Raw genomic sequence first — 27,540 nt, 5'->3', positions numbered from 1 at the left:
GGGGGCTCACAGTTCCAGGGAATCTGAGGCCCATGCCCAGTCTCTGTGTACCAGGCAAACACAGGACACACACACACAGGCAAAGCACTCACACACATGAAAGTAAGAGTGAAAAAAAGTTCTTTTTGAAAGATCACATGGAGGGCCATGCAGTGGTGACACACACCCTTAATCTCAGCACTCAGGACACAGAGGCAGGTGAATCTCTGCGTTTGAGGACCCAAGTGCCCTTCTCCACACCCGCACTGGCTGTCACACAGTTGCCCATAACTTCAAGGGACCTGAAGCCTTCGGGCCTCCACAGCCTCCTGCACTCATGTAAACATACGTAATTCAAAACAATAATACTATTTTTATTTATAATTACATTGGGGGGAAAAGCCCGAAGCAATTCATCCTTAATGAAAGTTCGGAGGCTAGGTCTGGTGCGACACATCTTTCCTCCCAGCCCAGGGGCCTGGACTCTCAGCACAGGAAGCCTGGAGCCAGCTAATTCTGCCCAGATGTGAAGGTACACAGCGACTTTAAGGAAAGAAGAGCCTGGAACCGTCCTTCCAAACGAGGGCTTGATAACCAGACATCGGTGCCTTGGACATGGAATTGAACCAATACAAACGTGTCAGTAGTGACAAGCCACTGCTGTTTGTGTGTGTGGGCGCCTAGCCAGGAGCCGGGTTCCAGAGCGAAGAGGCAGACCAGTTCAGTGTGAGTGGCCAAAGGCGTTGAGGCTGATTCCCATGGTTGGACAGAAGCCCAGAGTCCCAGGAGGTTCTCTCAATCGGAAGGACATTCCATTGGGGTTGTTTTCTTCAACCTCTGTGGCTCTGGCCCAGGAACTAGAATTCCTGATGAATGTTCCGTGTGGCCTGCCAAGCGAGCGTCCTCTTTGTTTGCTATCTCCTTCCTGTCCTGGGTTTCTTCATCTTTTTTTTTTTTTTTTAAGATTTATTTATGTGTGTGTGCCACGTGTGCAGGTGCCCACAGAGAACAGACAAAGGCTCCAGACTCCATGCAGAAGGAGTTATAGGCAGTTTTGAGCCACCCAACACGCGTGCTGGCAAGCCAGTTTGGGTCCACTGGACCGGCAGTGTGTGCTCTTAACTACTGAGTCGCCTCTCCCGCCTCATTTTTTTTAAAAATTGCGTTCATTTATTTATTTATTTGGAAATTGTGTGTGTGCATTTGGGGAAGGCACACTCAGCAGTCATGCGGGGGTCAGAGGACAATAGAAAACCATCAGTTCTCTCCTTCCAATGTGTAGGCTGAGCTCAGGTCACCAAGTTTGGAGGCTCATCATCATCATCATCATCATCATCATCATCATCATCATTACTATTTTGGTTTTCTGAGACAAGGTTTCTTTGTGTAGCTCTGGCTGTCCTAGAATTCACTATGTAGACCAGGCTGGCCTCCATCTCTGCCTCCCACAAGCTGGAATTAAAGGTGTATGCCACCATGAATGGCCTCCTTTCTTTTTTTTTTTCTTTTTTAAAAAGTTTTGTTTTCTTTTTCTGTGTGTGCATGTGTAAGCATGAGTATGTATGTGTAAGAGTGTGTGTGCATGCCTTCCTGTTCAAATGGAGTCCCAAAGGGAGCATCTAGTGTCGCCTTGTCATTTTCCCTTATTCCTTTGAGGCAAGGTCTCTCTCTCTGAACCAAGACCCTGCACCTTCTCAGGCAAGCGGGAAGACAGCAAGCCCCAGCAAGCCTGCAGCCTCCACCCCCATCAGAACTGAGGTTACAGTCACAGGCATTTGTAGGACACCCAGCTTGTGACACAGTCGCCGGGATCCAGAGTTCTAGCCTCACAATTGTGAAGCAAGTTGCTCTGTCTGTTACCCTTTTTCCTCTGATGTGTCAGTTATATTCCTCATCCATGTGTCCAAGCAGATGACAAGATGGAAGTCAAGGGAGGAAGGTTTATTCTGCCCACAGTTCAGGGGATCTGTCGGTTACGGTGAGGTCACAGCGGAGGGTGCTGCTGACCAGGCACCATGTCTGCTGCCAGGAAGCGGGGTGGGGGGTGGGGTGGGGGCCGTGTTCAGCGCACTTTGTTGTCCAGCGGGGACTCCAGCCCATGGACCGGTTCCGCCCACATTCAGCGTGGGCCTTCCCTTTTTGGTTAAACCTCTCCGGAAGCAGCCTCCCAGAGGCACCAGGGCTGTGTCTCCTGGGTGACTCCGGGTCTTGCCAAGTTGATGCTCAGCGTGAACCATCACACCTGCCTTATTGCTTGTAAGGGCCCGATGGTAACGGTTTTTCTTCCTCTCAACATTGGTGAGAAGACAGGCCTTTCCTTGTGGTCTGAGCTCTCGGGGTGGAGTGAACGTTCAGTGTTAAAGCTTGCCAGTGACGCCAGGAATGGCTTCATTTCCTCCTTCACCTGAGAATGGCTTCCGAGGCTGCAGATACACTTCTATGAAAGTGGTGCTCACGGAGGCAAGTGGAGAAGGGTCTTGTGCAGGAGCTGGAGTGCCAGGAGGCTGTGAGCGGCCTGACATGGGTGCTGGGAACTGAATGGAGGCCCCGTGGAAGAGCAGCAAGCGCTGCTAACTGCTGAGCCATCTCTCCAGGCGCCTGCACTCACACACACAATCCATACACACACAATTAAAAAATGGCTAAGAAGTTAACTCTGCTCCCCACAGCTTGAGGTGTGTCTCTATGTCAATGTAGTCTTTATTTTAGCAAATAAAAAATAGGTCTTAGGAACTTTCCTACTTACTAGCCAGGTGGTGGCGGTGGCACGTGCCTGGGATCCCTGGAGGCAGAGGCAGGTGGGTCTCTGTCGGTTGGAGGCCAGCCTGGTCTACAGAGTGAGTTCTGGGACCGCCGGGGCTGCACAGAGAAACCCTGTCTGGAAAACCAAACCAAACAAAAACAACAACAAAAAGCACTTCCTGGCAAGTGGGGTGACACTAAGTAGGACTGGGGGCACGAAGGAGCTGCTGTGGTCCCCACCCCCGTCATCGCTGACCTGCCCACCCTGGAACCCCAGGCATTATTCCAGAGGACCTGGGCATTTTCTCGAATGCTTTCTAGTAGTTCTCCTTCTCTAAAGGGGGCTAGCCTCACCAAAGGTATGGATCACATTTTTTTGGGTGGGGCCGGGGAGGGGAGGGCGTCTGGTGCTGGGGATGGACCTCAGGGACCTTGAACTTAGGACACACATGGCTCCACCCCAGGATCCTGCTGTGCGTTTTATTTCTTCTGTCTACAGTGCCCAGCATTGTTCTCCGTGTGTAAACATGCTCACGGCATGGCTGCAATGAGGGTAGGCGTCAGCAATGGCAGCAACTCTACTGAGCCCACTGCTCCGCCTTCGGGTGAGCCCTTCCGTCGGGCTTTGGCCAAACTATTGCTCCCCTACTGCTTGCTTCAGCTGCCGCCCTGTGCTTGCAGAAATACCCCGTGGGCATAATGAAGATTTCGGTGTTACTCAGTAATGTCTATCTCCCCATGTCCTGTTTACACAGCGTGCTTAGGGTGCAAGCTTAGAGTGATGGAACGCCCTCATCGGCTCTCCTGGACCGCCTGCCCCAGCTCTATAGCACAGCTGGACCATCGCCAGCAAGCTGAAGCCAGAGGGGTCAGGGCTTTCCTCCTCTGACCTGATATATACATTGCAGGGACCAAGCCAATCCTTACACAGCACACATTTTGTTTGTTTGTTTGTTTGTTTGTTTCAGAGCCCCTCAGAAGTCCGGGAATCACAACCGCCTGCAGCAGGCCTCTCAGGGTTGTCTGGGCATCCTGGGTCACATCTTGCTGGGCAACAGGCCTACATGTCATAGAGCCGGAGCTGCTCCTGCATGTCGCCCTCGGAGATCTCACCAAACGTCTCCTTGTTGTCCTTCATGAGCTTGAAGATGGCGGCCAGCTGTTCTTTCTGGACTCTGTCGAGAGAGAGGGTGAGAGGAAGAGGGTGCTCCCGGCCCAGCTGGGGGCAATGGGGGCTGGGCAGCCTCCCCGGTGGAGACTCTCCTCTTTGCTAACTGCTTTTGCCTTTCAGCGCAAGACTGTTACAATGCAGATGGTGGTCTGCACTAACACACTCGACCCGGAAACCCAGGTCTCGGGGTTACTGTGCCTCGCTTTCCTGATGGGCCTACAGCTTCCTAATGGGCCTGTAGTTGATCTGCAACTCACTGTGAGGTGCGGAGGAAGAGAGCCCTGTTTCATTAAGTGGTTTGAGGTACTGAGAGGAAAAAAAAAAGGTTAGGAGCAACCTTGGTTTCAAAGGATGAGCCAGAAGCGAAGGAAATGGGGGCACACAGATGCGCAGGCAAGAGTGATGGAACGGGCAGGCTGGAATCGAGCCCCCTGGGTTCTGCCGCCTAGAGGAAGGGGCCCCTCTTCCTCATGTGCACAGGGTGGGTGCGGCCGCAGACGGGCCTCAGTGTTGACATGGTTTCTGCGGCAGCCTTGTGGTTTATGAGGCTCCGGCACACCATCTGACCAAACACAGGGTGACTCCCATAGCAAACATCAAGGGCGGGGCTGAACAGCTGAAGCCAGAACAGTGTGTGGTCCTGTTTGTTCCGCTGCAGCGCCCTGTCAGCACGGCTGGCCGCTGGATCCTGGCTCCGTTCTTGACTCTGAGTTCCTGTCCTTCCATGACACACTACTGCTTTGGGCCTGGAGAGAACTGGAACCACAGTGCAGACTCAGATCTCAGCCAGCGCCCACCCCACCCCCACCCCCGCCCAGGTCATGTCTGCTGCAGCTGTGCTGTAGGTCCATCGTAACCACGCAGCCTTCAGCAAAGCTGCTGGCCACTGGATTGCCTGGAGGATGGTACTGGTGTGCCAGGATCTTAGCCACAGTTTTCATTTTGTAGCCCTGCACTGCCTGGAACTCACTCTGTAGAGCAGGCCGGCCTCGAATTCAGAGATCCACCTCCGCTGCTTCCCAAGTGCTGGGGTTACAGGCGTGCGCCACTGCCCCAGGTTAGGGCTTCTGCTCTTTAAAGGTTTGTTTATGTCTGACTTATACAGCATTCTGCCTGCATTTACGCCGGATCTCACTAGAGATGGCTGTGAGCCACCGTGCGGTTGCTGGGACTGAACTCAGGACCTCAGGAAGAGCAGCCAGTGTTCTTAACCTCTGAGCCATCTCTCCAGCCCAGGTCTTATGTTTTTGACATTCCTTCTAACAGTCTGTAAGTTCTATGCTTCCAACCAGCCCCACATCCTCCATTCAACACACGGTTTTCTGTCTCCAGTGGCATCCAGAAGTTGGAGTACTGACGTCCTAATTCCTACCCTCCTTGGTCTGGGCAAACTAGATCTACAGTCAGCTCTGTAAGGGGACTAGGGGGCAAAGGGGGTGCATTCCATACCCTACTGTGTGTAGAAGGGGTGCGGCGAACAGAGAGGGTGCAGAGAGCTGTGGATGAAACCGCTGTACGATGCACGTTAAACACTGTTCCTTAGTGGACTGTCCATTAAGGGGGCTGTGAGGGCTGTGTGTTTATTGTTATTATTCTGGGGTTTTTCTTTTGGGGGAGGTGTTGAGACAGGGTCTCACTTTGTAGACTCTGCCAGGCTGAAGTTCAGTACGTAAAACCTGCCTCTATGTACTGGGCTCACGGCTGCGTGCTGCCACCACCACCCCATACCCACGGGGCTGTGTCATTTATTTATTTCATCATTTATTTATATTTACACAAATATAAATAAATTCTATGGGAGTTTCACCCACATGTATGTATGTGTACCATGTGTTTGCCTGGTGTCCTCAAGAGGTCAGAGGAGGGAACTGGACCCCCGGAACTAGAGTTATGGGTGGTTGGGAACCACCATTTGGCTGCCAGGCTTGTCCTCCACAAGAGCAAATATTCTTAGCTAAAGAGCCTTCTCTCCAGCCCCAGGCTGTGCATTTTTAATCAGAGTGCGCATGTACTCTGCTGGCACATTAAAGGCGTCAAAATGGGAGTAGGCTTCACAAAGCAAACGGAAGACACGCACAGTAACCAAGGTCCTCGACCTGACGTTTATTGGCTTGAACACGGAGAGCCAAGCCGCCAGCAGTGTGAGGGGCTTGCTGCCCACAAGCCATGCTCAAGCCTCCACACAAGCCTAGCCAGTGATAGCCAGCGGAAGTCACAACTCCTCGGAGGAAATCCCAGCTAGACAGGGACTTCAGTTGCTACTTAGGAAGAAGTGAGTGTGACTGTTGGTCACGTGGCTCTGCGTCAAAGGCCGTGAGTGCTTGCCGGCTGCCGCTTTGCCGCCTGGTCAGCCCTGAGCCCCGGACCCAAATCATTAGGCAGGAGAGAAGGCCGCCAGGAACACACGGTTGAGGAGTCGATGCTGGACACTGTCCAGTTTTCTATTAAATGGAAAGTCTTCTAAAAACTTAGTGCTTTACAAAAAGAAAAAAAAATGTTTTTGCCAACAAGTCTAGGACTTCAGAGTTGTTTGGTAGAAATACTGTCAAATATAAAATTCTGAAAAACTAGCCAGGGACTGGTAGGTGATTATCTGGTGAGGTCCTAAGTCATCTAGAAAAAAACCCTACAAAATGCTCAATCCAGTAGTCTACCGGAAGCTTCTATTGTTATTGCTTCTGCAAGCAGAAGTGGGGACTAGGCGGAGCTGGTAGGAACACTAGTGAAAAGGCCTCTTAGTACCAAGACAGTTGGACCCGAGACTCCTGGGGCGTGGGTGTGGGCAAAAAGGGAGGCCATGTTAAAGCTAGTACCTGGCATGGGTGATTCCTGCCAGAGAGAAAGTGCCCCGCCCCCGTGTGTGTATGGGGGGGGTGGCCCTCTGGAGGCGACATCCCTGACCGCATCAATGGGCTTCACTTCATTTGTCTGTTACTTCTCAAATCTGGAGGTCTGGCTTCAGTGAGAACAAGAGCACAGAGGGATTGTGGGAACGGGCTGGGCATGAAGGAGGGGTGGGGAGCAATCATGACTGGTAAGAAAACCTCAGGGCCTGAGCGGTGCTCTTGGCAGGCTCCCATCCTAGCATAAACACCTCCAAGCGAGACAGAGACAAAGCCAGCCTAGGGGAGCCCCGGGTTGGGGGGGGGGGGAGGGCGAGTCAACAGGTCAGCAGATTTGCAGGCCAACTCTCCCCAGTCCCAAGCTTGCATGGGCTCCTCTGGGGAGAGGGGTCCTTTTTTCTTTTTCTTTTTTGTAATCTCTCAAGCTTTTAGGATGTCAAAAGGAAAGAAAGCCTTCATGAGGAGGCTAAGGACACCTTCATTAGTCTTCAGTTCTGTAAAGAGAAATAGGGAGAAAAAGGTCATGTATCTCGCTCAGTTTACTTTAGAAGCAGCACAAGACAGGAGGGCGGGCACAGGGACGCGAAGGGGGGTGTTTGGAGTTGCAGAGCCCGCGCTAGACCCTGCTGCTTTCTCAGACCAGCAGTTTGCTCCTCATACTTTGCTGTGACAGCCCCCCTGAGTCCCCCAACACACACACACAGCCAGGTGGCTGCCTGCCCCGTCCAGCTCCTGAGAAACAGAGCCGACAGCAATGATTGTGTCAATTCTTGGCTGTGTGGATACACTGATGACATTCCTACTGCCTAAATAATTTTTGCTTCCTTCTGCCTGGGTCTCTGCCTTCCATGAGGGCCCTGCACCTCACCCTGCAAGGTTCCCCAGAAGGGCCGAACCCTGGACACCCTCAGGCAAACGATCTGATTTTGTGACTTTGGCGCCCTCTCCTGGAAGTTTGAGTCAATGCCTACTTTCAGCCATTATTCCTTCAGGAAGGTCCTAACTGCCCTAACATGCCCTAAAAAAACCCTCCTCTTGGGTCCTGTTCATTTCCGTGAGTTAAAGGTTGACAGTCCTTCAGCTGGTCAGCCACAGCACTGAGGGGCCTGGCCTGACTGTCAGCAGAAGCTGGGTTCCACCTTTCCTCTTAAACCAGCAGGTGGGATGTCCTGCCAAGCTGCCAAGCCAGCCAGGGGTCTTGCTCAGGGGGGACTGTCAAAAGTCCGCTAGCCAGTGATCCCAGCCACACTGAGAGGTGGCACCCCCAAGAGATGCTTCAGAGAGAGGCAGGGACAAGCCAATGTGGGGAGCAGGGGGGAGGCGTGCCTCCTAGAGGGACCTCAAAAACGTTAGTGAGCATGGCAGCCGGGACTTAAGCTTCCTTCCCACTTCCCAGGCCCGGGACAGGAGTTTTGTCTGAGCCGATCCAGGAGCAGGAATTCTCAATCGAGATCAGACAACCCACGGGGACATCCAGCTTCCTAACCCCCACTCCCTACGGACCTGTGATCAAGCCTGGGAAAACAGAACAGGGAGCCCCTGCAGAACTGGGTCCTAGGTGCAGCTCTGGTGTCCCAGCTAATCATTCAAGGTGAGGAGGCCACAGCGCAACACTTGCCAGTGAGCAAGGTACAGCAAGAGGCAGTCTGGTAGAGACAGAGCGGACAGGCACCCTGGCGGCCTGAGAGCAGTTTCGTTAGTGTGATGGTAATGTGAATGGGTTTACTATTATTATTATTATTATTATTATTATTACATTCTTATTTGTTTTGCACAGACGTGTGAGCATGTGTTTTGGGGATGTGTGCATGGGGAAGTCAGCGGACAGTTCACACGGGTTGGTTCTCCCCTTCCCTCACATTGGTCTCGGGGCTCAAACTTTAGGTCGTCAGGCTTGGCAGCAGACACCTGCACTGGCCGGCCCTACATTGGTGTTCTTTTTTTAGAGGACAGTTCTAGGGCCATTCCCCAAATTCTGTTGGGTCCAGATCTGTCCCGCAGCTATCTTCTCTCCAAAACCCAGAGACAGACGGGTGAAGCCAAACTGAGCAGCCTCTGCAACCCCAAGCATCGCAGGAGGCGTGGCCGGGGGCGCCCCGCAGGCAGCTCTGGCTGGGGCCACATGCAGGGACCAGGAGGGAGCAAGCAGGCGTCAGGCAGGGCAGGCATGTGAGAGCCACAGGGAGCATGCTGGGTAGGGAAATGGAATGAACGTGAACTCAGGCCCTGCTGGGACCTCCACGGGCCCTCCCTGCACACAGCGAGGACCTCCCTGTACAGGGGAGAAGTCAGGGACTCCCCCTGCCTCACCCCCGGAGCAGTTCCTCGGCACAATCTCCAGCAAGCCAAGGGTCAACATCTGATCGGCCTGGAGACCCCCAGAGACTGGGAGGCGAAGGCCCTCAGGCAGTGGGGAGTCTTTGAAAATGACACAGAAGCAACTCTGCCTTTCCATTTGCTGGCCTCAGCTCCGAACACACGGGACAGTGACAGACCCCAGACTTGGTGCCTAACTGCTCTACTATGGCAGCTCTTCAAGGCCACAATGCATCGACCTAAGTGGATGGAACGAGGTCACAGGGCTGCCAAGGCCCCATCGCCAGGGATGTGCCGCCTTCTCCCTCTCCGGCCAGTGCTGTGGCAGGAGCTGTGGTAACTTCTTAGCTCTGGAGCTGAAGTTCTAAGACAGCCTTGGTCTGCAGCCCAGCTCTGAAGACCAGCATCCCGCCTGCCTGGAGGGCATACAGATGCCCTCAGGGTTTCTGTCCTGCGCTGTACAACCAGCTGCCTCTCCTTGGGGTGAGACAAAGCCACATCAGCCACCTCAGAAGATGTACATACATTCCAGTAGCACTCCAGGCCTCAGAGATGATGGTCCCTGCTTAAGTACACTAGCACCTGGGCTGGAGAGATGGCTCAGAGGTTAAGAGCATTGGCTGCTCTTCCAGAGGTCCCGAGTTCAATTTCCAGCAACCACCTATAATGGCTCACAACCATCTACAACGAGATTTGGTGCCCTCTTCTGGTGCACAAGCATACATGCAGGCAGAACACTGTACACATAATAAGTAAATAAAACTTAAAAAAAAAAAAGCCTGGCGTGGTGGCGCATGCCTGTAATCCCAGCACTCAGGGAAGCAGAGGCAGGCAGAGCTCTGTAAGTTCGAGGCCAGTCTGGTCTACAAAGCAAGCCTAAGATAGCCAGGGTTACACAGAGAAACCCTGGGGGCTGGGGAGGTATAACAGCACCCAAACCAGTTGGCCCCTTAGGTCCTCCAGGGACTTGACTGGCCTCTGGGAACCTTTCCCCTGGGGAAGTTCTTTTTGTGGCTGGAAGTCCTCGTGCACGGGAAGGACAGGCAGGTTCAGATGGGACGAAATGCATTAATTGGTTATGGAGGCGGTGGGGTGGGGGTCGAGACCACTTCATTGGCGCTGGGGACACATTAGCACTGCTAGTCTACGAAACCAACCTCCTTACCACAAGGGTTTGCGAGAACATTTGTGGCCCAGGACTAGGGGGCTTGCTACAGGGAGGTGAGGTCAGAGGTCAGCTCAATCCTGAAATATAAAGGCGGCGAATGTGGTCACCTCGAGGGGCAGTGTCCTCATCCTGGGAGTCGGGGACTTCTTCCCGCCTGTGCCAACACCGGCATCCCCCTGCCCCCAGGGTGAGGAGGCGGCAGCAGCGTCCCGGCAGGAAGACAGGATGTTGCAAGCAGGGCGGCTGTGATGCTAGAGGAATGCGGGTGTCCCTCGAGCAGCCTGGTGAGGTTGGGTGAGCCGTGCCTCCCACGTCAGCCATCTACTCCTTGCTTACGCTGGCGAATTGGGGCTACCCCCCCCCCCCCCGCCCACAGCACCTCTGGGTGCCAGGACTGGGAAAATGGTGCCGTTCTCCATGAGACTTCACTATAATAATGCAAAGGCTCCGCTTACACACTGCTGGGGGCGGGGGTCGCAGGGGCCCACAGTGGGGGCACAGCTGGGCTGGTGCAAACCTCCCCCCCCCGCCTCGTTGTGACCACCTTGGCCATTCCACTGCTTCCAAGCACCACCCACCCACCCACGCAGTCCGGATAAAATGTTGAGGGGAGCCTGGAGACACGCTGGGGCTCCGGTGGGTGAGGGAAGAGCGGCCTGATTCCAGATTCCAGGAAACAGAAGCTGTCCACCTGCCTCAAGCTGTGCGGGGCGGAGCAGACAGAGAATGACACGCACGGAGGGTGTGGGCCCGGGGAGGGAGGCTGAGCCAGATGGATGAGCACCAAGAATCCTGCTCTGTCCTCAAGTGACAAATTGGTTCTGTCGGGGCATGCTACGCATAAGCGAACAGTGAGGCTGCTCCAGGCCATTTTCTAGCGCCTCATTCTTTTTTTTTTTTTCTCCCTCCCTTTTCCCCCCACGTTGGGGAGGCTCCAGGCAGAATACAAGAAATACACTCCCTGGTATGCCCTCTCCTCTGGGCCGCCTGTCCCAGGGGATCTTCTTCCTTTGATTGATGCTGGCTGGATACTACCCAGAAAAAGAAAGACACCCCCCCCCCAACAATAAACCAAGGAAAGAGGGTGGGGCCCGCGCGCAGGAGGCTCGCTCCGCTTGGTCCTTATGCTGGGGTTCCAGCGTACCTCTGTTCTTCCTCCAGCTCTTCTTTGGTCATCATCTTCTTGTACTGGCTTCCCCTCAGCTGCCCAGGGCTGTACTTAAAGGAAAAGGCGGCTCCTGTGGGGACAGTGGATAAGTTGACCGATGACGCAGGAAGCTCAGCAGTATCCCCTTTCCTTGCTTAGTTTTCGTTTGTGTGCGAGTGCGCAGCGTGTGTGTGTGTGTGTGTGTGTGTGTCAGGCAGATCTCTGAGTTTGAGGCCAGCCTGGTCTACAAAGAGAGTTCCAGGACAGCCAGGACTACACAAAAAGAAAAGAATAGAAAGAGAGGCCAACAAGCTACACGCATAGTCCTTGTATCAGCCTGGGTGCGGCCCCAGCTTCAGAGGGGCCACATACACAGCGACACCATCTCGTCACCCCAGACCCACCCTATACTTTCTGTGACCTCCGATGGCTTCTTACATGGGAGACACAGATGGAACAGACATCCAGAGAGAAACCAGGCCCTGTGCTGCTCCATCTTCCAAATGGCATTCTCTCCGCAGGCCAGGCTCAGCCAGCCAAGAGCTGCCTGTGGGTCTTGGAGTCAACAGCAGCAGCTGTTTGCCTGCGAGGCTTCCTCCAGCCACCAAGGCCTCCTCCAACCCCAGCTACGCTGATCAGACCTATAGCAAACACCATTCACATCTCAGGAAGCACATGCCTGCCCGCACTGGGCCCCAGGGACTCAGACCTTCCTTTTCCTCTGCTTGGGACAGACGGGCCCAGTCTATCCATTCCCCTCCCCCAGCTTATCAGCAGTTGAAGGCATACAGCAGGCCCATGGCGGGATGCACAAATGAACAGGCTTGGCGGACTGCCAGTGCCCAAGAGCAGCCTTCCAGTGCCTGCTGACTAGGAGGAGGGCAGATCTGCAGGTCTGACGGGGGAGGGGGAGCAGAGGAGGGCCAGGACATGTGACCCACTGCCCTGGCAGAGGGAGGCAAGAGCTGCAGAGCAACATGGAAAAGCCAAGTATCCCTTAATCCAGCCAGCCTCCCAGGAGACCAAGGATGGCGGGCTGGCTTCTTTCTAACGCCTGTTAAGATACAAAGGCTGCAGTGGCGACAGCCAACCCTGGGATCTCCTCTTCCAGCTGCTGTTCTGGAACTTCCCACTGCCTCTCCGAGAGTCTGAGATACCACCACATCCTCCCACAGCCGGGCAGGCTCCCCACTCACGTCATCAGATACACGGATGCTACCAAGAAGAAAGAAAAGGCTGCTGTGATTAGGATCCTCTCCTGGCTGGAGGAAGAAGGCTCCAGAGATGAACTCAGAACCCAAATATTCTGCACAGGCTGTGCAGCCCCCTCCTCAATCCTCACTTAGGACTGGGATCCTCACCTAGCCAGCTGTCCAAGGCCCCAGGCCTTCCTCCGGAAGCAATCTCTACTCTCTACAAGGATTGCCTTGCTCCCCAAATCGTCCCACAAGCTTTTAGAGGTGCTGTAGTGACCAGAGGACAAACACACAGTAGTGAAGACCCAAGTCAGCAGCTGGTCCTACACAAGGCTGGCTGAGGTGGGAGGGGACTGCCCAGAGGGCCGTTGATGGAGGCACCCGGGAGTTGAGAGGAGGCAGGTCTCTGTGAGTTCCAGGCCAGCCTGGTCCACATCAAATTCCAGGCCAACTGTACTGAGGGGACAGGACGGCAAGGTGACTCTGAGTGAAGGTATAGAGGCTTATGGGTCATCTGGGGTTCACTCTTGAGGTGGTGGTCCTGGGGGGTCTGAAGTAGAGCTGGGCTGTCCTCTGCCTTCTCAGAAACTCTCCGCTCTCCTCTGCAGCCTTCCCCCAACCCCATGACCCCAACCAGGCTAAGCTCTGCCCAGCTCAGCTCATAAGCACAGGAAATTCCACTCTGTCTGGTTTGGGTCATAGGAACCGAGAGTTTTACATGTCCAGGGTGTGGACTGATGAGGCCAGAGATGGAGGAGCTTCCCTGAGCAGCTCCAGTGTGATGCCCAGAGCTGCAGCACTCATGCTGAGGAGGCTTTTGTTCATCCCAAATCCCTGACTATCCTGCATGCCAGGGACCACAGCTGCGGCTCCAGCTTGCAAGCAACCGTCAGGACGGAGCCAGAAGAAGAAATGACAAAACCAATGAACCTCAACATCTGGGTCGCTGTGCTACTGGTTTAGAAAAATAAATGTAAAAAGCTCTGCCAGCCTGGTGCACGTCTGGATTCTGGTTTGTGGGACAGGTCTGATTAGCCTGATGCTTTTCCAGCCCTCCAAGACAGCTGACTGATGCAGGCTTTAACTTAATCACACACGGTGGGCCCAATCCAATTTTGTCAGAGCAGGAGGGCTGGGTGTGAGAGCCCCCGGGAGTGCGTACAGGGTGGGGGATCCTCTTCCAGGCATCACGAATCTTGGGGCAGTCATTTTAGCGACACTAATCAATTAGCCTGGGAGGCTGGGCTGCTTATGCAGGCGGGCTGGCGGGGCTGGGGAGGGTGGGGGGATGGGGGCAGTCTTGCTTCCAGCTGAGACCATTGGCCTTTCTCCCTCTGCCTGGTTATGGGCGGCAGGCCGTGAGTGTTGCGGGCTGTCCAGGGACAGCGGCTCAGAATAGAAGGGGGAACTCAGGAGTAGGCATGGGGTTGGGTGCAAGGCTTGGAATGATGGCCGATGGGTGCTCTCACTTTGTTTGCACCCAGTTTCCACCTCCCTTCTGCACGCTCAAGTCACCAATAGGACCTTGGTATCCATGGCCCAGACTGACTCCCGGGCCACGGTTACTGTTAACCCCTTCCTTGGTGATCTAGGAGTGGACAGCATGGGCCTGAGCAGCCAGGGGCTGACATCCCCACCTGCCACCCCTGCGCCTCGGCAGCTGCAGATGCTGGGCTGACAGAAACCACAGCTCTGCTCACTCTCTGGAGGGCCTAGGGGCTTCTGTGGGCTCCATCACTGCAGGTATCCACAGGAGCCTCAGTTACCCCATTCCTGAACCCCTTGCTTCCCATCACTCCTGCAGTTGGTTTAAAGCTACAGCTGGTCTTGCTTTAAAAAAAATGAAAGAAAGAAAGAAAGGAAGAAAGAAAGAAAGAAAGAAAGAAAGAAAGAAAGAAAGAAAGAAGGAAAAGAAAAAAAGGAAATATCTTTGTGCACTCACTGTACTGATCTAACAAATATTAACATTTTACTGCTTTTTTTTTTTTGTTTTTGTTTTTTGCTCCAGTTTCTTTTTGAAGGATATAAAATGTAACAGATCAGCCATCCATCCATCCATCCATCCAGCCAGCCAGCCAGCCAGCCAGTCTGTCTGTCTGTCTAGAACACATGGGGGCCTCTTGGTTTCATTGGTTCCTGTGGCTCCTTCTCTCCTGTCTGAGCCACCCAGGGCTAAGGAGAGGCAGCCTCCCTCTCCTGCAAGGGCCCCCAACAAAATGTAGCAGAGAGAGCCAACAGAAAGACAGTCATGGCCAGGAGAGGGGAGAAGAGACCCAGCAGCCAGGGAAAGCCAGGGAGCTTTTACCCCTAAGGGGGCCCTGTCCATCCAAAGATACTGATTTTGCAGACAGGAAATGGAGACAAAGGTGGTGTGCAGGAAGGTGAGGGTGAGCACAGCCTTGGTCCGATCATCCCATGGCCCCTCTCACCCGCTTGGTCCCCCAATTCTTAGATCCCGTCTCCCCTACAGTAGCTCGGGGTGGGGGTTCCGCTTACCATCTTCTTCCTCAGGTTCTTCAGTGGGGGGCCCTGTCTCACTGTCTGAGTCTTGCTCTTCATCCTGAGAGACAATGGGAGGGGGCAGGGGTCAGTGCGGCTTAGCTAGCCAAAACATCTCTGAGGTCCAATGTGAGCATGCCTGGCAACCATGGTGAAACCTGGACTCAGGGGTGAGGAGGAGGAGGTGATGGAGGACTCTGCGTACCACAAACCCTCAAGTTTGGCCATTCCCAGGTAATGCCTGTCCAGGCATTTGGGTACCATTTTAAAAAATGATTTATTTATTTATTTTTATTTTATATGCACTGGTGTTTTCCTGCATATGTGTCTGTGAGTGAGGGGGTGTCAGATTCCCCTGGAACTGGAGTTATAGACAGTTGGGGGCCACTATGTGAATGCTGGGAATTGAACCTGGGTTCTCTGGAAGAGCAGCCAGTGCTCTTAACCACTGCGCCATCTCTCCAGCCCCTGGTTACCCTTTTGATAAGTGGTGGAATTCCCACCCTCACCTTAGTAGGCAAAGCCAGGTCCTGAGAAAGCTAGCTGCACTGCGCAGGGCCAAGGCCAGCTCAATGCCTAATTCTTCCGAGTTAGCAGCCTTCCTCGCTCCTTCCAGTGTCATTTTCTGTCTCCAGTCAGCTCAGTGACCATTTACCCAAAATTGGAACTCCATCCCCTTATCCTGGTCTCTCCCACACATGGATTCAATAAACAGATGGCTGGGGAGAGACATCCCGTCCTGGGATGGCCTTGGTGGTGAAAGGGTGACTTCAACCTCAGGAATGTTTGAGGATGAGCGAGACATGTGACCGGCCAGCTATGCTGGACTGGAGGGTGTGGGCAGGGGCCGAGAGGCCCAAGGAAGCCTAGGAGGCCAGTGTGGAAACTTCAGCTTGGAGGGGGAGGGTGTGGGCAGAAATTCGCAGCAGGGGGTGGAGGCAAAGGCTGACACAGGTGTGGGGAGCCCCAAATACCCCAAGAAGCATCCGGCCTCTGCAAGATGAGGCCCCACAACAGAGCAGCACCCACCACTGAGCAGCTTGTAGGTGCAGGCTGTGTAGAGGCCACATTTCCGAGCCCTGGCAAGACTGTGTGCTAGGCAACCAGGCACCTCCCCAGTTTTTTGCACAGCAAAGTATCTTTGCAGTGAAGGGAGGTGAGTGGGTCGAAAAAGGAGACATCCCTTTTGACAGGGGACTCACTCCAAAGGCTCTGTTGTTTAGACTTGGGGACATCTGTCTATCTGGGACTTTTATACAACACTGGAAACTGGGAGAGAGTTAAGTATGTCTTTGCTAAATTCAGTTGGCTAGCACAGCCTCCAGAATGTCCACCAGTCCCAAGTTGCCATGCACGGATACCACACCGGGAATGCAGAGCTGCCTGCACACTCCCACTGTGAAAAGCGTCAGGAGGAATTAAAAGGGAGCTGGGGAGATGGACAAAGCACACAGACCTGAAGAACTGCATTCGGATCCCCAGCAGCCATGAAGAAGAAGGACTTGCTGGTAGTGCTGGGGTTGGGGGGGTAAGGACAGAGCCTTTGACCATCTAGCCAGCCTCGGCAACTCGTGAACTCTGGATTCAGTGAGAGGGCCCCGTCTCAAGAGAGACAGCGGGAGCTGGGCATGGCGTCATGGCCTTGAGTGCCAGTATTCAACAATCAGAAGCAGGAGGATCTCTGTGAGTTCTTGAGCAGCCTGATCTATATAATGAGTTCCAGGTCAGCCAGAGCTACACAGCAAAACTCCATGTTAAAATAAAATAATATAAAATAAAATACAATAAAATAGCCTTCAGGATAGAGTCCTGTGTGTGCGTGTGTGCACATGTGTGTTTCTATGCTCATGTCGGATGTTGTGCTGTCTCACTCTCTGCCTTGTTCCCTTCAGGTAGGGATCTCACCAAACCTGGATCTAGGTTGGCAGACAAAACGCAGCACTGATCCTCCTGTCTCTGACCCCCTCAGGTTGGAGTTATAGGTGCATGCACGCATGTTGCTTTTAAATGGGTGCTGGGGATTCAAACTCACGTCCTCACGCATGCACAGCAAGGGTTCTTATCCACCGAGCTACCTCCCCAGTTCCTAGAATGGGTCACAGTCCTAGGTCTGGTATCCTTATCAGAGAAAACCCAGACGCACACAAGAGGTCACACGCACGCCAAGGAGAGACGCTCCAGGAAAAATGCGCCCTGCCAACACTTTGGTTCTGGACTTCTGACCTCAGAGCTACAAGAAAATAAACTGCTGTCATTTCGGCCCCGGCGCATAGCATTTTACTACAGCGGCCCTGGCAAGCCCATACGTCAGGCTTCCGGTGACAGAAAACCAACCTGGTGAAAACAAAACGCTGTAACACAGGCTGATGTCATCCTGGCTGGTCCCCCAGCAGGCCTGGCTACAGCTCCAAGCCAATCACCTCACAGGCAGTTCCTCTGTTGCTGCCCTCTGCAGTGTACTAAATAAATCTGCTTGCTTTCTAACCAAAACAAAGCTACAGCTAATCACCCCCATTGAGTCTCGGCTCGGGATAACTGAACAGACACTGTTTTAACCGCCTGTATTCGGAGATAATCTTCCCTGGGTAGTTTCTTCCAGGGACAGTGAGAGACAGACAGTCTCCACCTAGCAACGGCACGGACCCAGGCAGACAGCACTGCAGAGGCAGGGTCAGGCAGGCTTCTGGATGATTAGAGCAATGCACTGTGTGTGTGTGTGTGTGTGTTCCATCTTCCACCCCAGGAGATGGATCCTACCCATCTAGATCCATCTAGACAAGATCACAAGATCAGCAGGAACCCCGTGGCTAGCCACCAGAGGTAACCCAGGGTGTTCCGGCTTTACATGGTGACAGCCCCACCAGGCAGGTGGAGCTTAGTCTGGTTCCAACTCCTTTTGTTTTGTTTTGGTTTTTTGAGACAGGGTCTCTCTGTGTAGCCTTGGCTGTCCTGGAACTCTCTCTGTAGACCAGGCTGGCCTGGAACTCAAAGAGATCCTTCTGCCTCTGCCTCTCAAGTGCTGGCATTAAAGGTGTGCATCATCATGCCTGGCTGTCTGGTCCGACCTCTTCAGAGGGTACCCCCTGGAGAAAAAGGCAGAGCAGGTAGGGATGGAGGAGGCTGCCCGCAGGTCTCTCCCCGCTACCAGAATGTTTAGTTTTCATCTTTGCATGATAGGGGGATTGACAGTATGGTGGGAAAGCAGAGCTTGCTTGTGCCAGCCAGTTCAAACCTGGAACCCTTCTCCCCAGAAGGTCCTGAGCACTTAGGTCACTGCCCCGTCTCCAAACAAGGCTTCTGGGAGGACGCCTGGACCCATTCACTACCTCTACACTTGCCGCTGATGAGAAGGCATGCCTCTTAGGGCAAGGAACTGTTCAGAACTGAACCATCCATCTGTCCCAAGCTGGTCCTCACAACCCATCCAGCATTTCTGGGTAACAGCCTGACATTCGTTGCATCACAACCTCAGACAAGACCCCACTTTCCCCCTCACTCCCTGAGAGTTCTCCATTTCCTGCTGGCCCACTCAGGCCTCCCTGAGGCCCAGGGCCCACTCTCCTCTAATCTTGCCTATTTTGGGAGCACTTTAGGCAATCCTTTGAACCACAGTCTCTACTCTTTGTCTGATGTGCGTGATGTCTTGCCTGTGTGTATGTCTGGTCCCATGTGCCTGTCCGGTGCCACAGAGGTCAGAAGAAAACATCGGATCTCCCTGGAACTGAAGTTACAGACAGTTGTGAGTGCCATGTAGATGCTGAGAATCGAACCCAAGTCCTCTAGAAGAGCAGCCAGTGCTCTTAACTAAGGAGCCATCTTAAATTTTTTCTTTGTTTGTTTTTGAGACAGAGTCTCCTGTAGCCCAGGCTAGCCTCCAACTTGGTATGCAGCTGAGGATGACATTAAATTTCCAATACTGCTTTCACCTCCCAAGTGTTTGGATTACAGGCGTGTGGCACCAGTTAGGTATAGCAGTCTTTACAGCCACTCATGGGTCCCTTGACTTCCTCTGTCTGGCCAGAGGACCCCCAGATTACAGGGTCTGACAGCTCTGAGCCATGTTGGACCCTGTATCTATAGGACGGTGAGAGAGCCAAGGCTTCCCTATAAGGAGCAGCTCTCTTTGGCTTCATGCACTGAGCTCCTTGTCAGGCCAAAAGTACTTAGCACTTTGACAGACACCAGAACCCACAGATCAGATGGACAGAACCCAGTGTAAAACATCTGCCAGTTTTGCCAGGTGTGGTGGTGCACACCTTTGATCTTAGCACTCAGGAGGCAGAGGCAGGTGGATCACTGTGAGTTCGAGGCCAGCCTGGTCTACAAAGTGAGATCCAGGACAGCCAGGGCTCTTGTTACACAGAGAAACCCTCTCTGGAAAAACCAAAAAGGTTCCAGTTTCTGCTTGAACACTTGTCACACTAGGAAGCTCACTCCTTTACAGAGCAGTCTAACTCCGGGGGTGGGGCTGGGGCTGGGGCTGGGGCTGCCAGCTAGACCAGGAGCAGGGAGGGAAGATTGCTTACCTCCCACTGAGGTTAGAGACAAGGAGATTGAACCTGCCTTTGGGGAAGAACTAGCAGCAAGTTTTTGTTCTGATTTTTGTGGGTTTTGCACGTTCTTTATTGAAAAAGGCCTCGCAGGTGCCTGCTGTATGATGGACCCATCATAGGAATGGGGAAGGGGTGGTGAGCCTTGTGGGCAAAGGCCTTTTCTCATTCTTGTGTGCAGACATTCCTCTGCACAGACAATGTGCTCAAAAATAAAAGGTGACCTCATGCTGGTTAAGTGCTCTGAGGGGAGCCAAATAGGATGATGCATGGGGAGGGAGGGAGGGAGAGAGAGTGGGAGGAAGGGAGGGAGGAAGGGAGGGAGAGATTTACATCTGCTAACGTGGTCAAGGGCATGGAGGCAGGCTGTGAGCAGGGCCTGTATAGATGCAGAAGCTGGGCACTCCACGCCAGTCAGTCAACACCTAGTCTAGATAAGGGCTTGAGCACCGGGAGGACACCAGTGGCCTCAGTGGGGGCAGGAAGAACTGTGATCAAGGCCCATTAGCCTTAAAGGCTGGAGTCTACCCTGCTGCGCAGGCTTCAAGCAGGAAAGCTGGGATGTAGCTTCCGGGTTATAAAAGTGAAAGGCAGCCTGGGAGGAGCTGGGCAGCCTAGGGCAGCAGGAGCCTGGGAAAAGGTTATCAGGCAGCCTGCAAGAGCACAGCGTGGAAGAGCAGCCAGCAAGACTACAGAGAGCTGCTCCCTCGGGAGTAGGCCCTGGGAGACAGGCAAGAAAACTTGGGGGACAGAGAGAAGAGGGGAGCAAGACAGGCCCGGATTTCAGTAGGGAGCAGTGAGGAGAGGAAAAGTATGGGGAACAGGGAAAACAATGACAGATGACAGACACCTGAGGAAAATGGGTGCCCACAGGAGAGAGGAGAGGGCTTCGTGAATGCATTTGGGTGTCCTTCACTCTCATCAGGGCAATGGAGGCTGCAGTGCTCTGGAAGACAGCAGTGGTGGAGAAGGCCCTACAGCCCTTCGGTTGGTATTACAGACAAGAACCTTTCCAACAGGGAGAGGGACGGGGGAAGGCGAGACCCCAAGCCGGGGAGCATGCTTATCCACATGGCTTGTACGCATTGGGTAAAAGGTTAGCTTATAGTGCAGGGAAGGTGGGGTATGGAGGTGAAGAGAGATGTGTGTATGTGGGGAGCAGACTGAGACAGAGAGATGGACCGACTCGTTGTTCTTCTGGCTTGCACCCACAGCCCTGACCTTTACCCCGTCCAGACATCTAGTCTAAAAAACACCATCCCAGGCCCTAAGCACACAGCCCAGCCAAGGGCACATGTACCAGCTTCGAGCAAACCCACTCACAAGAGAACAGGCAGGACAGGCTCAATCTCACAGATTTGGGCAAAATAAAAGTTAAATAATAATAACAACAGTTTTGGGCAATGCTCCCAGAAGAGGGTTTAAAGACCATCAGGAGCTTCATAAAGCCAGAATGAAGCAAACACACAAAAGGCTGTAAATGTTAGGCTGAGGTCCAGCCGTCTTACTTCAGAATAAACAGAGCTGAGACAGAGACAAAAATCAAGAAGGGACTGATGAAGTCAGACGTGAGAGAGCTGGAGAATGCAGTCCCTCATTTGGGAAGACCAGGCGGGATGGCTTTGAAAAACTGAATGTGACAGAAGGTTGGGCTGTCACTCACTGGCACAGGGCACTTGCCAACCATGTTCTAAGTCCCATCCCGAACACACACACACCAACAACAGGTGGGCTGCTTCTAAAACCTCTTGAGGGCTTTGACCAGAGGATAGGCCAGTTTTGGAATTCCTCAGAGTGGGAGGTGTGAGCGGTTTAGCCCAGAGCGGAGGCTTGCTGGGGGGGGGGGGGGAGGTACTCTCATATTTTGAGATTTATCTCCAGACTCTGAGTACTCAAAAAATAAGAATCTTCCCAGGAAGAAAAACTATTCCAGGAATTCCCCCTATCCATGGTTTGGTGTTCTGCAGTCTCTGGCTTTTTTTTTTTTTTTTTCACCAATTAAGAAACCTTTAGAGGCTGGAGAGATGACTCAGAGGTGAAGAGCACTGGCTGCTCTTAGGGACCAGGGTTCAGTTTTCAGCACCTACGTGGTGTCTCATAACCTATCCTTAACTCTAGTTCTCGGGATCCAATGCCCTCTTCTGACCTCCGAGGGCACTCGGCACACAGATGTGCCCAGACATACATGCAGGCAAAAACATACATTTAAAATAAAAATTTCAAATGTAAAAGGTGCCTTTAATTATTGTTGTTTGTCGGGGCTAGGCACCAGGGTCAGAGGATAACTTGTGGGAATTGGTTTTCTCTTTCCACCTTATAAACCCTAGGTTGTCGGGCCTGGTGGCACACACCTTATAAACCCTAGGTTGTCGGGCCTGGTGGCACACACCTTATAAACCCTAGGTTGTCGGGCCTGGTGGCACACACCTTATAAACCCTAGGTTGTCGGGCCTGGTGGCACACACCTTATAAACCCTAGGTTGTCGGGCCTGGTGGCACACACCTTATAAACCCTAGGTTGTCGGGCCTGGTGGCACACACCTTATAAACCCAGGTTCAATTCTCAGTACCCATGTGGCAGCTCAAAACCCTCTGTAACTCCAGCTCCCCTCTTTTGACCTCTGTAGGCCCCTTTCATGCATATGGCGCATACACACACACACAAAATCACCTTTAGGAAATGGATCTCTAGGGCTGAAGAGACAGGTCAGTGGCGAAAAGCACTGGCTACTTTGTAGAGAATCCAGGGTGGGTTTTTCCAGCGCCCACATGGTGGCTCACAACCCTCAGAAACTCCCATTCTAGGGGTGGGGGGTATCTGCTGCCTTCTCTGGCTTCTGTGCTGTACATACATACAGCCAAAACACTCACACATATAAAAGATTTTCTAAAAACACACTATTTGGTATAGCCTGTAATCTCAACACGTGGGAGGGAGAAGTAGAAGGATCAAGAGTTGAAGACCACATGCCAGGCTGTGGTGGCACATGTCTTTAATCCCAGGACTCAGAAGGCAGAGGCAGGTGGATCTTTGTGAGACCAGCCAGTTTATAGACTGCCAAGGGCTACATGGAGAAGCCCTGTTTAAAAATAAATAAAATAAAATAAATTCTGCCTCCTGGCTTTAAGGAACAGCTTTTGTCTGGACACTGTTGCCTCACAGCTCTCTGTGGGAGCGAGGTGTGCGCATCATGCTTCCTACTGCTGGCCCTGAGTACTCTCCACGGGAGAATGTTATTATTCTAATAAAATACTGCTTTGCTCTCTCAGAGTCTCTGGCTGGAAACTTCTGGGGAGTGGGGAGGAAGATGGAGCAACCTGCTTGACCTCAGGTTGCTCCATTTCACCCCCATTCCCCCGGCCTCTACCCCCATTTCCCCGGTCTGCACCCAGGGCCTCAGTCTATAACTGCCTCTTCCCACCACCTGGTCTCCAGCCTTGAGGGCACCCAGCCTGCATGAGGGAGTGCTGTCCAAATGATCTACAGCAGCAGCTGAAGGCTGCCTCCCTCCCTGGGCTCCAGAGCCTTCTCAATAATCAGCTTTGTGAGTCAGAGGCTGCAGCTGCCCCAGGCTGCCCAGGCTTTACTGGGAAAGAAGCAGACTGGATTAGGAAGGAAGTAGTTAATGGAAAATGAAGAGGGGATTGGGGTGGGGGGGGAGCTGAGTTAAGCCTCCCAAGGGCAGTGGCTTCCATGCTAACAGCAGGTAGGGGGTGGTCCCTGAGCCCGGCTGCAGCCTTTCACTTAGAGACCATGAAAGAGGCCTCCACAGAGGGACCATCCAGCTGCAGCTTCCCATCCCGACCTGAGCTATCTTCCCTGGGGGCATTCTTCCAGCCCCTCCCCAGGCAGCGCGAAGTGCAGGTCACACCAGAGGAAAGCGCTGGGAACACTTGGAAAAGCCTGAGTCTGTTTCTAGACAGTTTCTAAGAAGCTATTTCTAGCACTAAAGCCCACACACTACTGGGAGGCGTGGAGGGGACACAAAGATACCTGTATCTCCCAGAGGGCGCTGCCCACTCGACTTTCAGGGCAGGAGCAGGGGGAACTGGTTAGTGCCACCCATACTCACGGGAGATGCGCCTGACCTCCACATGATGAAACTGCCTTCCTGCGGGGTGGATTCTCTCAGGAAAGCTCAGCTGCCATCTTGAACTCCCTGCATGGTACCTTGTCCTGCAAGGCATCCTGTAATCCTAGGATTCCCCCACCCTCTTTGGGGGATGGTGTCTCATTCTGTAGACCAGCTTGAACTCACAGAAATCTGCCTCCCCTTACTCCCCCTCCCATCTCCCAAGTGCTTAGAACAAAGACTCAGTCACCAGGCTACTCAGCTTAAACCATTGGTTTTGGGAAGCTGAGGGGGGAGGACTGTGAGTTTGACTTGACTACACAGACTTGAGCTCCAGGTCAGCCCACGCTACATGCCAAGAATCTGTCTCAACTAATCAAACCATCCAACCCAGAACCGGAAAAAAAAATCCAAAGTGCCTACCTGGGTAAATTATGTGAAGGGCCCCGTTTCAATACTACCTCTGACCCCATTACAGGACAAGTGCCAAGAAAAGCCTTCTTAAGAAATTGCCCAGCAGGGTGTAATCCCAGCTCTAGGGAGGCAGAGGCAGGAGGATCGTTGTGAGTTCAAGGCCAGCCTGGTCTACAAAGAAAGTCCAGGACAGCCAGGGCTACACAGAGAAACCCTGTCTCAAAAAACCAAAAAGAAATTGCCGTACTCCAAAGGATCAAGATATCCCCCCCCACACACACACACACAAGCAAAAGAAATCTTGGAGTTTTGCATAGAATCTGCTACTGGGCAATAGAAGAACAACCTGAAACAGAGCCAATAGAGACAGCCAATGGCGGCCTGAGAGGAATCCCAAACCCACCTGCCACTCACCGGAGGCCGAAGACCTCCACTCTCCCTGGCTCGAACACAATAGTTCTCCTCACAGCCTTGTTGAGGGCTAGTTAGAAGCCATTCTAATGACACAATTAGTCACCCACTTGTCAAGCAAAGAGCCTGCTAGTAGGGGGTCTGGCAGAGTCAGCACAGAGAAAGGCTGAACCCAGGCTCACTGCCCCTCTCCTGTCCTAGGAGCTGCACTCCTGTGTAAACCACTGTACCCAGCAAGGGACAGAGGAGGCACCGGAGAAAAGCTGACCAGACAGCAGAGCAGCGAGCCCACAGCCTCCACCGTATGGTCCATCCTGCCCTCCCAGCAACGCTAAGGAGAAGAACAAAGTGTGAGAAGCTGACCAGAGCGGGTGGCCTGGCCTGGCGCTGTGAAATCCCAGTCTGCAGAGATGCATCTGAGAGAGAGAGAGAGAGAGAGAGAGAGAGAGAGAGAGAGAGAGAGAGAGAGAGAGAGAGAGAGGTGCCCGGAAGACTGGTCAGTAAATGGCTGGCTCCCAGGAGGTGCGGAAGGTGGTTTTGGGGTATCAGCTGCGATGCAAGAGGGCCACTTCTTGCACCTTTTGTTCCATACAGGCCAGGCTCCCCCGCAACCCAGGGGGTGAGGACTGGGGGTGTCAACCCCTAAGAGCAGTTTGGAAACGACAATAACAAGGTCTCAGTGAGTGCCTTTCCTTTCAGTTCGGTCCTCCCAGCCTCACACAACGCCCACATTGACTCTGGAATCTGGATTTCAAGTTGACCTAAAAGACAGGCAACTTCTCTTCTTCTTCTTGTACACCCCACCCCAAAGTACTGTGTTGTCAAGAGTAAGCTAACTCCAATCCAGACCCTGGAGTAGGCGTGTGTCCGTGGATAATAAGCTCGGGTGGGCAAAAGCGGAGCAAGACGAGGGTGAAGAGCTGAGTGTTAAGAACCGTGGGAGGCCCGGGAGGGCCAGGGCGGGGAAAGAGGGAGCCAGCTCCAGAGCACAGTGCTCGGAGGCACTTTGGGGGAGGATGGAGCGTCCCAGCCGCAGGAACCTTCCTTTCCTGCCGGCCGCTGGCTCGGCCCTTCCTGGGGAGGTCCGGCTAGCAAGATTCTCGGGGACCCCACGGCGACCTTGGTGCATACCTGCCTCCCCTCGGCCGCTGGCTCCTCGGCCTCGGGCTCCCCCGGCTCCGCCACGCGCTCGGGCTGGCACGGCTCTGCGGGTGCGGGCTCCGGGGCGCAGGGCTCGGGAGGCTCAGGCGGCGCGGGAGCCCCGGGGGCCTCAGCCGGGGACGCTCTCTCCTGGGCCGGGGCCGCCCCACGCCGCAGCAGCAGCCAGGCGAGCAGCAGTGCCAGCGCCGTGGCCAGCGCGGGCAGCGCGGCCAGCAGTTCGGCCGGCGCCTCCATCGCGCCGCGGCCGCCGAGTGCCCGCCCGCCGGGACCCCGAGGGAGCCCGCCGCGCCCCGCCACCACACCACGCCCAGGGGCGGAGTCCCGCTCAAGCCACGCCCCTCACACCCTTAAGGTGACTTGGAGTCAGTACCTTGGGAGGCGCTGAAAAGCCCACCCCTCGCTGGCTGACGCCACGGAGCACCATCTCGGCTCAGGCTTGCGGGGTGCGGTAAAGGCTCATTGTTCAGTGTCTTCAGATTGGCTCTATTTCACTCCTGTGCAGAAGTTCATCTTAGAGAGGGTGGTGCAAACCTGTCAATCCAGCATTTGAAAGGCGGATGGGTGCAGGACCACACACACCACATACAAAAATGATCATCTTGGAGTATTGGCGATCCGGGCACTTACGGGGTCGTGTGGCAAGTTTTAGGAGGTTCATGGAAATTGAATACTAATTCTCTCAAAAGAAAATTGAGGAGCCTGGCGTGGTGGCGCACGCCTGTAATCCCAGCACTCAGGGAGGCAGAGCCAGGCCGATCTCCGTGAGTTTGAGGCCAGTCTGGTCCACAAAGTGAGTTCAAGACAGCGAAAGCTACACAGAGAAAGCCTGTCTCAAAAAAAAAAAAAAAAGGAAAAAAAAAAGAAAGAGAGAGAGAAAGAAAAAATGAAAAAAGAAAGAAAGAAAGAAAGGGAAAGGAAAATTAAAGTGGGACATAATGGTCTCACCTTTGACCCCAGATCCCGGCACTCCAGAGGCAGACAGGTCTCTGTGAGTGCATATACAGCCTGGTTTACATAGCAGATTCCAGGCAGTGAAGGCTGCATAGGAGATCATCTCCAAAAGAGACAAGAAAAATCTCTGGTTAAGTGGACTATTGGCAGCTGTGGCCCATAGCTGTGGCTTCACCAGTTTTTGCCAGGAGGTTTTTCATCCTGGCTTCAGCAAGAGGATGGAATGAGGTGAAAAGAAGGGTGTTTTTGTTTTTCCGTATCTTTTCCAGGACTCTGTTGACTAAAGTGTAAAGCACACTGTGATTAACTGTGTATTTTCCCTAACACTCCCTACCCACCTTTCAGTTACTTGGAATAAACACAGGGCAAAGGGTCAGAAACAAAGGACAAAAAAGAAAAAAGAAAAAAAAAAAGTCAGCTGGACTCATTATAACCCCAGCATTCAGAAGACGGAGGCAGAATTAGTTCAAAGCCAGCCTGGGTCACACAGTGAGTTTGGGTCCAGCCTGAGCCTCATGACAGCCTGTCTCAAACAGAAGGAGTTGAGCTTTCCAGCCTGGGGTGGTGGTGCACACCTGTACCGCCATCTCTTTGGAGCGCTCAGTAGGCCAACCTGAGCAATGTCAGCTCACGCACCAATAAAGTGGGGCTCCTACTTTGGCTAGATGCTAGAGCAGATTCTTTTGTTGCTCCTCTGTGGTGCCGGGGAAGGGATCCAAGCACCCTAGCATATCTACATATGCTACTGGACAGAGCAGTTATTTCGCTTGGAAGACACAGCACCATCACAGCTTGTGGGTTCCAGCTGCGACAGGAAGCTCCCTGGCAATAGGAAGGGCTCAGCCCTACAAACACAGTCTCTGGGTTTTAAGAGGGATGTAGATCCTCTTAATGGTAGTCGATGAAAAAAGCTTAACTA

The 27,540-nt window shown here is 53.4% G+C and overlaps 1 protein-coding gene across 3 annotated transcripts; it reads right to left on the bottom strand.

Moving 5' to 3' along the window:
• Positions 1-332: 332 nt before the first annotated feature.
• Positions 333-25,972, bottom strand: Mxra7 (matrix remodeling associated 7). Of its 3 annotated transcripts, XM_060386335.1 has the most exons (5): positions 25,641-25,972; positions 15,059-15,122; positions 11,364-11,457; positions 10,217-10,296; positions 5,971-7,229 (listed from the first exon to the last, which is right to left on the bottom strand). In XM_060386335.1, exons 1-4 carry the CDS (start codon positions 25,902-25,904, stop codon positions 10,263-10,265), a joined length of 456 nt encoding a protein of 151 aa, XP_060242318.1. In that variant the 5' UTR covers positions 25,905-25,972; the 3' UTR covers positions 5,971-7,229; positions 10,217-10,262. The 3 variants fall into 3 exon arrangements, with proteins under 3 accessions (XP_060242317.1, XP_060242318.1, XP_060242319.1); XM_060386334.1 differs by lacking the exons at positions 5,971-7,229; positions 10,217-10,296 and adding an exon at positions 333-3,896; XM_060386336.1 differs by lacking the exon at positions 10,217-10,296 and having other exon boundaries at positions 25,641-25,969.
• Positions 25,973-27,540: the final 1,568 nt, after the last annotated feature.

Source organism: Meriones unguiculatus, chromosome 7 (assembly GCF_030254825.1).
Source record: "Meriones unguiculatus strain TT.TT164.6M chromosome 7, Bangor_MerUng_6.1, whole genome shotgun sequence".
Taxonomy (NCBI): Eukaryota; Metazoa; Chordata; class Mammalia; order Rodentia; family Muridae; genus Meriones; species Meriones unguiculatus.
The sequence above is the reverse complement of the archived record's forward strand: the minus strand, read 5'-3'. Positions and strand labels throughout refer to the sequence as shown.

Bases quoted from the DNA above. Each gene is read 5' to 3' on its own strand.
- Mxra7 (XM_060386334.1), bottom strand. From the start codon at position 25,904: ATGGAGGCGCCGGCCGAACTGCTGGCCGCGCTGCCCGCGCTGGCCACG. The intron at 11,458-15,058 runs GTAAGCGGAACC...CTGTCCCCACAG, and splicing joins AGAACCTGAGGAAGAAGATG to GAGCCGCCTTTTCCTTTAAG. The intron at 3,897-11,363 runs GTACGCTGGAAC...CTCTCTCGACAG, and splicing joins GAGCTGGAGGAAGAACAGAG to AGTCCAGAAAGAACAGCTGG.